The sequence below is a fragment of the Marmota marmota genome, unplaced genomic scaffold (genome assembly GCF_001458135.2).
Source record: "Marmota marmota marmota unplaced genomic scaffold, marMar, whole genome shotgun sequence".
NCBI classification, from domain to species: domain Eukaryota; kingdom Metazoa; phylum Chordata; class Mammalia; order Rodentia; family Sciuridae; genus Marmota; species Marmota marmota.
The window spans coordinates 6,790,707-6,804,304 of NW_025999924.1; the positions used below are offsets into that span (position 1 = coordinate 6,790,707).

Genomic DNA, 13,598 nt, shown 5'->3' on the forward strand with positions numbered 1-13,598 from the left:
CAATATGTAACCATTATACTTTAAAAAATTATAACAATTCTCCAGTTATCTCTACTTTATTAAATAAAATTCTGAAGACCATTACTTTTTCTTTGTTCTTTCTTTTTTTGGTACTAGGGATTGAATCCAGGGGAGCTTTACCACTGAGTTATATCCCCAACCCTTTTTATTCATTTCTTCTTTCTTTAATTTTTAAAAGAAATAAAAACATTTTTTATTTTTATTCAAATAATAAATAATGTCTCCCCCCATATATTCTTTTTTTATTTGTTCTTTTTAGATATATATGAAAGTAGAGTGTATTTTGATGTATTATAAATACATGGCCAGCCATTTTTATTTATTGTTTATTTTGACACAAGGTCTCACCAACTTGCTCAGGGCCTTGCCATAGTACTTTCTTATATGTCTAGTACAGGAGTCTGTAAGCTTCCTCTGTAAAGAACCAGAAAATAAATATTTTAAGCTTTGCAGGCTAAATGGTCTCTATCACAACTACTTTGCCACTGTTGCACAAAAGAAGACATAAACAATATGTAAACAAACAGGTGTGGTGGTGTTTCAATAAAACTTGACAAAAACAGGTGTCAGACCAGGTTTGGACACAAGTCAGCCAACACTTCTATTCAAGGACCATTATAATCGATGTTTCTAACACAAAGATAGAGAAAACCTACTTGAATTTAGCATAATTTTAGCTGAAGTATATTTTATAGCATTTTTAAATTGATAATTCATGTCTAATAGAAATTCAATTAACCAGAAATTTTTTATGACAATAATAATAATTAACACTAAGACAAAGATTTTCACTTACAGAATCTCATTTAATATTTACAACAGTTCTATTAAGTTTGTGTTATTATGTAATAGCTCCATTTTACAAGGAGCCTAGATCTAGAGAGATGGGGTAACTTGCCCAAGGTTCATGGTATCGTGTGCAAGTGCACAGATTTGAACTCAGAGCTTGTTGGACTGTAGGGCCTTTGTCACTATTCCTCACTCTGGGGCCATACTAGGGAACTGAGATTACTATTTATCAAAATGCATACAAACAAAGCATGCATATTCCAAGGACAAAATGCATTTCTCAGAAACTTCATCATGAGAGTACCAGACAGGTAGGAACTAGAAAGTCAGGAACCAAGGACCACAGGGAATGCCTTTAAATACTAAAATAATATCAAGATTTTGCTCAAAACACAAAATACAAATTTCCAGGAGTTCTAAAATGATGGGGGAAATGGGTTAAGTTTAAGAAGAAAAGGCAGAGAAGTCTAAAGCTGGTTAGATAAATGCCTGAGCCAGTCTGGGGCAAACAAAGAGAGAGAGTGGCAAATGGGAGAGAACATTCTCTAACAATGGTGCTGACAAATCCCCACTGAGAGCGTTCTCTATGCTAACTGCTTTGTGCTTCTATAGGAATTGAAATTAGATTTTTAAAAAGAAAAAGGAAAGAAGAAAAGGAAGAAAGGAAGAAAGGAAGAAGAAAGGGAAAACAGAAATTCTGCCCATTGGACATGCATCTTATTGAAGGAATAAATGAGAAAATATATGGAATGAAGGATAGTACTAGTTTAATAGAGAAAAATAAATCAGAGGAAAGGAAATCTATTGCTTGCAATTCTTCAATAAGAATCAAAAAGACATTTTAATCCAAAACAGGATGTAAAATATAAGTTTTTCTGGAAGCAGTAAGATCTTCAAAGCTTCTTAATCAAGTATAAGGTGCCACTGACTAGCAAGAATACACATTAGAATTTGTCCTAACTTGGGAGTCAAATGGAAGGGTAAAAAAGGAAGAAAACTAGAAAGTGAGCATTCAGACCCAACAGCTGGGGACTGGTCAAGCCCACCTGCAGGAGATCAAGGGAGGCTTTGATCACTGAGGATCGTGATCTTAATATGACCATTGCAAGTGGCTCAACCCAGCTTTCATCTGCTTGGACCAGGACAAACATGAGCTGTATGGAGAGCACCTAAGCTTTATTGTCTTTGTCCAACATTTATGAAGTCTCTAATTTGTAACACAGACTTTGTTCCAAAGAAACCATATTTCAGGGGACTCATTACCTACCAGTAGATTTATTCTCCACCAAAACCTAAAAAGTCCCCACTCCCTTGTCATTTTGACTCAAGAGAAGCAACCACCCTTGAGAGGACAGGACGTGCTATGAGCAGTTGGATGGGACCAGGCGCCCACAAAAGAAGTTCACACTCTACTTACGCGTCTCATTGACAGCTGGAATCCTCAGGGTGGCCGCTGGAGAATTCCCAAGAGAATTATAAGAAGTCACAGACACCCAGTAGGTCTCACCTCCCAGGTACAGCTCACACTGCTGGGTAGTGGTATTAATTATCTGTGTGAGGTTAGTGTTGTTTTCTGGAAAGTATGATAGGATGTAGCCAAATGTTTTCTCCAGGACTGGGGCTCCTCTTGCTTTCTAAAGCCAAAGGAAACACAACTTATTGCCAACACCAGAAAGGAAAAAGGCATTGAGACAGTGAGAAGTGGTGAACAGAGGTTGGGGGTAATGTTAGCTCTGAGATGCTGACCTACAATCAGGGAATTATCCTTCAGTGATGAATACATACCCTGCTGCAGTGATATTAACCTTCAAGTACCAGAAGAAGGGATTTGCTAAAAGGCATCTTGGTACCTTTCAGCCTTTAGCATAAGCCCAATTTCATGAGACTAAATGAGGAGAATGCCCAAACCAGTGTAAGCAACACACCTCCAAGTCTTTCCCTCCATCCCACAAGGCAGTCGCCCTGAGCAATCTCAAGCCTGATCTGGCCCTGACTAACTTCTTCCTGGAAGCCTGGAGGGCTAGAGAGTACCTGTGCCTTTGTCTTTCATCTCCACACCTCCTACCCCTGAGGATACAGCAGGCTTCCCTAGACCAGGCACCCTAGCCAGGCATCCAGCTGAGGACTAAGTCATTCTCGTCTGCCCTACCAGTCCCAGACCCTTGGTCAAAAGCCAATATGAGGGGGTGGAGGGGCTCCAAGCCAAACTCCCAATTTTCAGCCTTGAACCTGAACCTACTAACCAGATGTTTTGCCTAGTAGTCACCATACTGAGTATTTCCCAGGATTTATAGGGATTCCCAGTGTTTTTGTTCTCTCTTGCTGATTACAAACACAGATGGAGAAGAATGACTGGGTGTGTAGTCAGTCAGGGCTTTAGAAGTCACTTTGGCCCATTGCCTTCCTTATTCAGGAATTTCCTTTACACAGACCACAGCATAAAAGACCAGATAAAACACTATTAATGACTAATATGCTTTTCTCTCTCAAGAAAACCTGTTCTCTTTTTAAAACCACAGCTTTGAGATAAAAATCATATTCTATAAAATTCACTCTTCGAAAGTGTATTAGTCCATGGTTTTCAGGATATTCATAGACTCATGCAACCATTAGCACTATCTAATTTTAGAGTATTTTAGTACTTTTTTTTTTTTTAACCAACTCAAATTCTTAGAAAAAGCTCTCCTGTCCAGGCAAAAGAAAAGCCAGTCCCCAGGCAAGGGGAAGTAGGAGGAGGTCATTGAAGCTGTCTTGCCTACTTCACAGGCTGGCTTACTTGATCCTTTCCCACCCCTGTGTAGTTAAGACCATATGTGGGTGTGTGTCATTGTTTATCTCCCTAAAAATTAATTGTTGAGAGAGTCATCTGTTTCCACTCTTGATAAAAGAAATCCCGGCGTCTGGGATTGATTCTCAAAGATTTCCCAACCCTGTCTGCTGCCTCTACAACCTGAGGGTGTCCCCTAGGGTGTGAAAGGAGAGGGACAAAGGCAGGGGGTGTTCCAACCCTGAATAATTGGAATTGAGATGTCACTTGGCTAACCAGAGTGATTTCTCCATTTTCAAAAGGATTTAAACTTGTCTGAACTTCAGCAAGTATGGGATTATTTAATGAGCATTATCTTGAGAATTTTGGAGACAACTTCTTCTCCCAACTTCCCATCTTTTCTCTCCTACTTCCCATGAAGTTTTTCCCTCTCTGTTTGTCCATTTCCTTTCCTACTTATTACCTCTCCCCCTCCTTTTCTGTCCTCTCCTACTTCCTTCTCTTATTACCTCTTCCTTTCTCCTTGTTCCTCACTCCCAGGCCTCCATCCTATATATGACCACATGGCCCCTCTTCTATCTTTGCACCCCGATATCCTGGTTCTTAAAGGGACACATGTGCCAGACATGTTGGCAATGACCGCAGGACACTGAACTGACCCCTGTCAGTGTTCCTCTTGGGTGTGTAGGGAGAGTCTTCACACTGGGTTCTAGTGCAGCCAGTTGGGATGGCTTATGGCAAAAGGTCACAGTGACTCCTGTATTGTACTTCATAATGGTCCTAAATGTTAATGTTTCAGACCAAAGAGGGACCCAGGGTCTATAATGTGCATCGGGACATCTACAAGATGACCTCTGGGGCTCTTCTGAGCTGGGCAAACATTGAGATTTGAAGCATCATAAAGCCCTCTAGGAAAGGAAATTCAGGAGGTAAAATTTCAAGAATTATAGTGTTCACAGGGATAAAAGACCAAAGTTTTTTTTTTTTTGTTGTTGTTGTTGTTATTTGTTTGTTTAAACAGGGAAAAAACAAAGAAGAACTCAAAGGAAGGTCACCTTCCAGAGCAACTGCACTGGCCTCCTTCCATCCACCTCAGCTGGTCTCAGGACCCTCCACAGATCCAGGCCATCTGGAACTGAAAGGAACAAGATAGGTGCTCAACTTAGAAGGGAATTGCAATAGGAGATGGGGAAAGTTTGCTGAGCTACTGGGTGAGACAGGCAATGGAGAAGAATATGCTGGAGGGAGCCAGCTGAGGACGGCAGCGTGAAGAGATGGCACCCTTGCAATGACCAACAAGGTGGTCTTCATTTTGCGGTTGAAGAACTGGAAGGAACCAAACTTAAAAATAAAACTGCTCATCCTGGCATGCAGTGGTGCATGCCTGTAATCCCAGGAAGGCTGAAGCAGGAAGACTGAAAGTTCGAGGCTAGCCTGGGCAACTGAGACCTCAGCAATTCAGCAAGAACCTGTCTCAAAATAAATAATAAAAAGGACTTGGGATGTAGCTCAGTGGCAAAGTGCCCTGTGTTCAATCCCAGTACCAAAAAACAAAACAAAACCTGTTCATCCCCAGTGCCAAAGGAAGGAAGGAAGAAGTGCACTTGGGTCTGATAACTTAATGAAAGAGAAAAAGAAAAGTACAATACAACCCCATTGTAATATAATTGATCCCCCAAATCTGGATGGAAATATGTCTATAAAGCTGGGAGTGACACAGATAATTGATAAGAAATTATGTATATATAATTTATACCATGTGTATGTCCAAAAAGAATGAACTTGAGTACTTATAATGGTATAAGATGTAGGGGGGAAAAAAAAGGAAAGTAACAAGGAAATAATCTTCACTGTTCCTAAATTTTTATTTTATTTATTTATTTATTTAGCTGTACTGGGAATTGAACCCAGGGTTTTACACATGCTGCATAAGCATTCTATCATTGAGTGACATCCTTTTTCTTTTAGTTTGAGACAGGGTCTTGCTAAGTTGCTGAGATTGTCCTCAAACTTGCAATCCTCCTACCTCAGCCTCCACAGTCACTGGATTACAGGTGTGTGTCATCACACTCAGATACTGAGCTCTAAATTTAATGCTGGTCTTCCCAGCAAGAAAAGTAAAAAAGAATAATTTCTCATAACCTGATAAAAAGAAAACACAGAAATTCATATGAAGAGATTATTGTTTTCTGCCTATGGACACTAAGTTCATAAATAGGATTTATCTCAAAAAGGACACAGGGTGACAAAAAGACCCAAAACTGCAATCCCAGGTGAGTAAAAGCATAGAAATACAATACAAACATGTTTCTCATGGTTGTCATCTATAAAACACAAGGGCATAAATTCTGAGTCAACTTGTTTCAGTAAAAACACAGTCTGAGAGTATAGGTTTCCAATGATCTAACTATACAGGGACAAAATGTTCAAAAACAAGGAATTTACATTTCACTTTCTCTCTGGACTATTTCTCTCAAATGTCTCAAGCAAGTTCTGACAAGGGATGGATCACCGGCAATCTGTAGTTCAACGCTCCGACACGTACCTGCAATGTAAAAATGCTGACCTGCTGATTAAAGAATGACCTACACACTTCAGCCAGGAGAGGCAAGCAGAAGGTACTAAAGAAATGTCCAGGAGACTAGTGGCCTACAATTTGGAGCAGAGAGGAAATGAACCTAATGAAGAGATGCAGCTGCTATATTAGGTCCACAAAGAATGAAGCCTACCTCTAAGGCCAAAATCTGAACTATTTTAGTACTGAAAGACTGTCTTCAGGGATCTTTTTAACTTTAAATGATTGGGATCTTATAGTGAAATGAGTATCTGCAACTAAAGACAACCTTATAACGTAGAAAAGTACACCAAAGGGCAATTAAGTCGATAACTTGTTTTGTCATCAAGGGAGAGTCACATTTCTACAACTACTCTTGCAGAAACAAAAGTATGAGTAACACAGGCTAGCTACTAGGGTTAGCATCTCCCAGTGAGATCTATTGTAATTTCATTTAAACTGCTTATAAGGTGATTGGAGCTGTTTAGACTTCACATGTGACTTCACCTGAATTCCACTGAGGTGTTGCCTTAAAAGCTCTCCCAGGAGTTTTCTATTTCCCAACAGTCTTTGTTGAATGACAAGACAGAACAGCCAATACTCAACTTTCCCAAGAAGAAACAGGCTGGTTTCAGCCTGTCTATAAGACAAGTGAGACATAGCGCAGGTAAAGCCTCTCTCAGAGACAGCCTTAGTATAGGCCCACAAAACCATCAGACCTTCAAAGGTAACCCACAGAATTGGAGGGACTTGTTCTCTTTAATTTGCAGAATTTCTCTGTTCCAGTCATGTGGAAAGTCAAATTCAGGGATAATAATATTGGGAGTAAGAAAGAAAATTCTAAACACAAAATGATCATTACAATCCAGTCCTAAGTAGTCATCTCAAGGATAAACACATAAATTGATTATTAAATAATCATCCCAGGCATTTTGACTTTTTTATTTTTGATTAGAAACCTTAGTGAAATTCTCCTTAGATTTATCTCATGGGCAGCCACTTAGTTTTAGTAGACAGCAATAATGAATGAGTTTAATTGAGCATTTTCTTCTTTCATTGAGGCCATTATTTCTTGCAGATATCCAAATAGATTTTCCATCAGATGCAGTTTTTAGTAAAAAAAAAAAAAAACTGCCTGACTAGCATGTAAATCTTCTACAATTATTACAGTGAACTTTTCATTGACCATGAGTTGATAATGAATTTATAGTCTAACCAAAGGGTAGTGGGAGTAGTAACTCTGCATTTGTGGGGGAAAAAATTGAATTTTTCCAAGTCCATCAAAATACCTATGTATTCTAAGGCATCAATTGCCTGGACTGATTTAGAAACAATTAGATGTTGTACTGTGGGGATACAATATGGGTATCCCCTCAACCAATAGCAAGCAGATACATACTGATGCCCTTGCTAAAGACCAAAAATAATAACAACTATCTTTTAGTAAGCATCACTATATTAAGCATTTTACCTGAATTATTTAACCCCAAATCATATATTTCATAATCCTCATTTCTGAAGCATAAGTAATTGCCCAATATCACAAGCTTCTAAATAATAAAGCTAAAAATTGAATCAAATTATACCAGTATCATTTAGGAAGTAGATATTTAATGACAAAATGTAGGTATACAGCCCTATTAATATGATGAAATCCAAGAGAAAATAGGTAGTACCTCACATTTAACTTAGAATTTTTCAAATAATTAGATTTGAAATCATATATACTAGACAACTAGCATTTCACTGTAAAGTAGGAAAACAAAGGGTTTATGAGTTGGAAAATCAGAAATTGGGATTTGCTGGGAGGTTGGATATGCATTTTCATCAATTTCCTCTGGGATCCTGAAAATGCTGGGGGAGGGGGAGCCAATGTTCTTTATGGGTAACTTTGACAAATAAGCGTTGATTGATTTAATTAGCAAACGAGAACACCAGCATCGAGTGTTTCTGCAAATTACTCTTAACCAAGCTTGCTGAGCTAATAGATCACATGAAATTGTAAATCTTGTTTCTGACAGCAAAACAAGTTGAGGAAACTGACATTAGGGAGTGGCTGGACTGTGAAGAACTTACCAGACTTGAGACTCTGAGCCATAAAGGCACCAGACAAGAAGAGTGACAGGCACAGAGAGAAGTGCTAGTCAAGGGCTGGGGTTGTGGCTCAGTGGTAGAGAGCTCAACCACCACATGTGAGGAACTGGGTTTGATCCTTAGCAACACATAAAAACAAATAACTAAAATAAAGGTATTGTGTCTAGCTATAACTAAAAATATATATTTTTTTAAAAAGTGCTGGATAAAATACCATCCCACCCAAGGTAGTACTTAATCACCAAATTACCTGCTGAAAGGTGTAGCAGAGAAAAGATCAATGATATCCTGGGGCTTCATTGTAGTATTTTAAAGGGAGAGTTTAACTAAAATATAGACAATATGAACTATTTCAATAATACCACTGGGCCATTTTTTTATTGTGCAATTTATGTGCTGTTTGATATTTGTAAACTATTTTATTTGTATTGATTAGACATTTAGAAATGACATATATAGAATGTCAATATGTGCCAAATGTATGTAATTTTTAGTTTACCTTAGGTCCACACCTTGGTTTTCTGTTTGTTTTGTTTTGTTGGTACTGGGGATTGGGCCTAGGACACTCTTCCACTGAGCCACATCCCCATCCCTTTTTTTTTTCTTTTTTTTTAATATTTATTTTTTAGTTGTAGTTGGACACAATACCTTTACCTCACTTACTGATTTTTTTTAATGTGGTGCTAAGGATCGAACCCAAGGTCTCACACATTCGAGGTGAGCGCTCTACCGCTGAGCCTCAATCCCAACCCCCTCATCCCTTTTTATATTTTATTTAGAGACAGGGTCTCACTGAGTTGCTTAGGACCTCACTAAGTTGCTGAGGCTGGCTTTGAATTCATGATCCTTCTGCCTCAGCCTCCTGAGCTGCTAGGACAACACATGGCCCATACCTTGTTTTAACATACATTTTTATTTCTTTAAAATAAATAAATAGGGCTGGGATTGTGGCTCAGTGGTAGGGCACTCACTTAACTGTGCTGTGGGGATACAATATGGGTATTGATTTTTATCATCCCATAAAAATAAATAAATAAAGTCATTGTGGCCACCTATAACTAAAAAAAGTTTTCTAAATAAATAAATATTTTATACATATAAAAAATATCATGTGTGAGGCACAGTTCTAAGCACTTAATGGTTTGGTATTTTCTATGATTTTTTTCTCCATATTACTAAAGCAATGTATATAAGAAAAGAAGCTCAGAGTGAGAAGAGCTTTTGGAGGATGTCTAACCCAATTCCCCATTTGCAGCATATGTTCTGAAACCATAGCCACTAAGGAGAAGTCCAGGCTAAGCATGAACATCCGTTGGGGAATACAAGACTCACAAGGGATCAGACCATTTCGGGAATCCTATCACACGGGTAATCTGCCAAACATCTGTTAATATCAACTTGGTCTCATGGGAAATTCACGCAAGGAGCCAGAGGAATGAACTGTTGGACCCAAGTAGAAGCTGAATCCAGATGTTATCTGAGATCCCCATGGAACTTGGCTATCTTGTCTTTTTCCTTCCCTTTCTGTCATTAAAGGTGATTTTTTTCCCATTTCATTAGTTACACTTTATATTTTTAGTAGTAGCTTCAGGATTTAAAATATATATCTTCAGTTTATAAAAGGATACCTTTAAATAATATTTAAAGGTATCCTTTTATAAACTTTTATAAACTTCTTCAGGTAGAATGTAAGAACCTTATAAGAACATTAAAGAAGAGATCTTTTGCCTTTGGGATACAAAGATGCTAAGGTAACTAACATCCTCAGATGAGCATAGCTTGCTCCCAGGGGCTCAGTGGGGACTATAAGTGCCTGTGGAGAGGGAACATGAGGACTCTCCAGGGCTTGGGATCACAGGATTCCATGATTCTCAAGCCTGGCACTTGACAAAATCTATCAGGTCTAGGCAGAGACAGCCCTACACCAGAGCACAAAAACAAGGAATTACAGAGAGCAGCTTGCCTTCTTCCTCGGTTAGTCCCATTTTTTCTTGGCTCCAGTCACTCCAAAAGTATGATCCTTTGACCATACATCGCATGGCTATGATGTATTCTGTGAAAGCCTGCAGCCCCGTGAGGTTGTAGACCAGATCATCACTCTGGAAGTTGACTTCCACCTGCGAGACAGAAAAAGCTCTCAGCTGAAATGGGGGCAGCACATCTTCCCTTTCCACATTTCTGCTTCACTACTCAATGCTCTCTTACCTTTCAGAACTAGAAACAGTGTATCTCTGATTTTAAAATACATCATTTTCATAAATAAACCTCCACACCTGCCTGGGGACCTAAATAGATGTAATCACCCCAAGAACCACCACCTCCCTCCCCATTTCCTGTCTCTGAGCTTGGGAACAGAGATTTCCATCTCTGGGCCTGGTGAATGATGGTCTAGAAGATACAAGGCAAAACTCCATGACCCAGGGCAAACTGGGCCTCAGCTTAAACTCAGAGGTGATTTCAGTACCTAGAAATACAGTTTCACAGATCAAGGGGGTTAGAGACCTTGGCAGCATCGAGGTCAATACCCTCAGGTCAGGGTTGAGACCCAGGAAAGTTAAGTGACCCCAAGACAACCTCAGCATTTGTGACCAGTGGAACTGGAACCAGAACACAAGTTTCTTCACTCCCAATTTCTTTCTTTTACCCCAATATTCCATTACAAATGATTGGTCTTGGGGTAACCAATCAAGCTGCTTAAAGTCTCAACAGCCTGGATATATAAATTCATTTTGACACTCTCTTGGGAAGAACAATGGCCAATTAAATCAGTTCCCTTCTCTCAATCAGTGTCACTTTATCATTAGCAAAATAAAGGTGGTGTTTTATAAAATTTCTAAAAGTCCCTTCTGGAGCCAACCCTCCTTGAAAAACTAAAAATCTATTTTTTTTTTTTTATTTCTGAGCACAGACATTATTGGAACAATGAAAATGGTTAGCTGTTAGTTTATTAAACTTATATTTAGTTGATTAATAAAAACAAATTTCACTAACAGGATGTCCATTTTATTAATACACAACCAGCAAAAGAGGGAAGTTCTTACATGTATGTAACAGCTGTGAAAGGAAGTACTTAATTATAGTCCTTGGGTCTAACTGTAATTGGGCAAAAGAAGAAAGTGTGTCTGTGACAGAGAGCTGAGCACCCCAGCTACAGAGGGACTTCTGAAAGCCCAATCAAGTTGGGGGCAGAGGAAGGAGGTAGGACTTAGAGGCAATAATAGCATTTTCACTGTTAAAGCCCAGGCTCCTGGAGCATCCTCTTCCAAACAACCCCAGGAGATACTATGGCAACACACTAAGGTTACTGGGAACAAAACTTGAGACAATCTGTCATTCATATGGGGTTATAAAAATAATTCTAATCCATATGCCAACTGTAAGGAGGTCTAATAATGCTCTATTTTACTTTTTATGCCTTTTAAAATGCAAAATATTTGCAGACACAGTGCCTATAATCCCAAGGGCTCAGGAGGCCGAGGCAGGAGGATTGCAAGTTCAAGGCCACCCTCAACAACTTAGTGAGGTCCTCAGCAATTCAGCAAGACCCTGTCTATAAATTTAAGAAAAAAAGTTTTAAAGTGCTGGTTGTGTGTCTCAGTGGTTAAGTGCCCCTAGGCTCAATCCCAGTACCCAAAAATAAAAATTTTAAAAAAACAAATATTCTTTTTAAATCTTTCTTAAAATAATCTTCCTAATTTTTCCTTCAGCACACACTTTGACTACTTGGTACTTCTCATCATGCTCAGGCTGAGAAAGCTTTGCCTCATCTAATCACTTAAACCTGCTGTTCCCAGCCCCGGCTACAGAAAAACCAAAACAGGCTGTTCAGTCTTTTCAACACTTTGCCTTTAAGGTAAATTGCCTTGGATTTATACCTTGGCTTTTGTCTAGTCGAGGAGCTATTGGCTCTCCCAGACTCCAGGCCTTCATACACAGGCTTAGATCTAAAGCCACCCCACCTCCACCCAGGCCTTGGAATCCTACCAATACACTAATTAACTCCATCAGATTTGTTTCTAAGTCTATGCTCCATGCCAAATCCTAGCTCACCCAAAGTGTTTGTCATAGAGATGAGTCAGAAGTTTTGGTGCAAAGCCTAAATCAAACTCTTTAAACAGTCTTGAGATCCTTTTCTAGGATATCCACATGGCTTCTAGGATGTCCACATGGCTTCATCATAAAAAGGGGCAAACCCTGCGACAAGAACTGCAGGAAGGTTTGGAGGTTGCTGAAGTGTGGTCACATGAATGACAAACCTGGAATCAGAAAACTTGGGCTTAGGTTTGCAACTTGCAAACCCTGTGATTTTGGTTTATTAATCTCTCTACATCTCAATTTCCTAATCTATAAGTGAGGATAGCAATGCCTCATGTATAGGATATTTGCAAGAATTAAATAGGTGACACATAAGAAAGCATTTTGTTACCCATATAACATCATACAAACATGGGTCTTCTTAAATGGCCACGATGGGATTTTAGAATTAGTTTTACATGGTTTTGTTTGGTTAAACTGATGTTTGTTGAACACAGCCATGTGACAAGCAAAGGAAAAATAAAAATGACAATCAAGGTACCTGCATTTGAGTTTACAGTCTACTGAGGGGCGAATCTAATGAGTTTAAATGTGTTGATTGTTAAGTGCCATGACAGAGACTTACAGAGGAGGGGAACCTCGCTCAGACCTTAAGAAAGAAATATATCTCATCTAAGTTCTGAAAGATGAATAGAGGGGCAGGAGCACAGGTACAAAAGCAGAGGGTGTTCTAGGCAGAGATACAGAATAGGGAGACAGTGTGCTACAAGGAAAACAAGCAATCCAGAATTACTACTGAAGTAAGCGCAAAGTGAAAGACAAGGTTGGAGGGTAGGTGCGGCCTGGTCTCAGAAGGTTAAGGATTTGTACCTTTTTCCATGAGTGGGAACCATTAATATGAGGCTGGAGTGGGTTGGGTTGAGCTTAGCTGGGTCTAGAACTGAGGAGACTTGCTTGTGTTTGAAATCTGAAAGGAGAGAGTGAGTACTGGATGCTCTCTCTCCAGGAGAGTAGAAGGAAGGACATCTCACCTCATGGACAGAAAGAGAGGAGGCAAAGATGAATGCAGATGTGGGTGACTTTGTTAAAGGGTGGAGTAAAGAATGCCAAGAGTTGGAGCAACTTATATTTGTTGGCCTCACTTAGTGTTACACATAGTTGAGTAATTTGTCAGAGTGACATAGGCTCTGGTTTGTTTCTTGCTGAATCCTGTCTTAGAACATTTTGTGACTCTAGGACCCTACCAATAGAAAGAACTGGGGTGGCTAGTCAGTGCTGGTTGTGTGGCTGAACCACCCCACAGTTCCTCAGGTTTGCTAAGTCTATGGCACTGGGCTT

The 13,598-nt window shown here is 39.3% G+C and overlaps 1 protein-coding gene across 2 annotated transcripts in view; it reads right to left on the reverse strand.

Annotated features, from left to right (window-relative positions):
• Positions 1-13,598, reverse strand: part of Il31ra (interleukin 31 receptor A) — a 95,732-nt gene that overhangs the window by 19,504 nt on the left and 62,630 nt on the right. For both annotated transcript variants that reach the window (XM_015497296.2, XM_048800031.1), the window contains exons 6-8: positions 10,189-10,342; positions 4,633-4,712; positions 2,228-2,444 (exon numbers count right to left, since the gene is read on the reverse strand). In XM_015497296.2, coding sequence (XP_015352782.1) covers positions 2,228-2,444; positions 4,633-4,712; positions 10,189-10,342 — 451 coding nt within the window. The remainder of the gene's footprint in view (positions 1-2,227; positions 2,445-4,632; positions 4,713-10,188; positions 10,343-13,598) is intronic.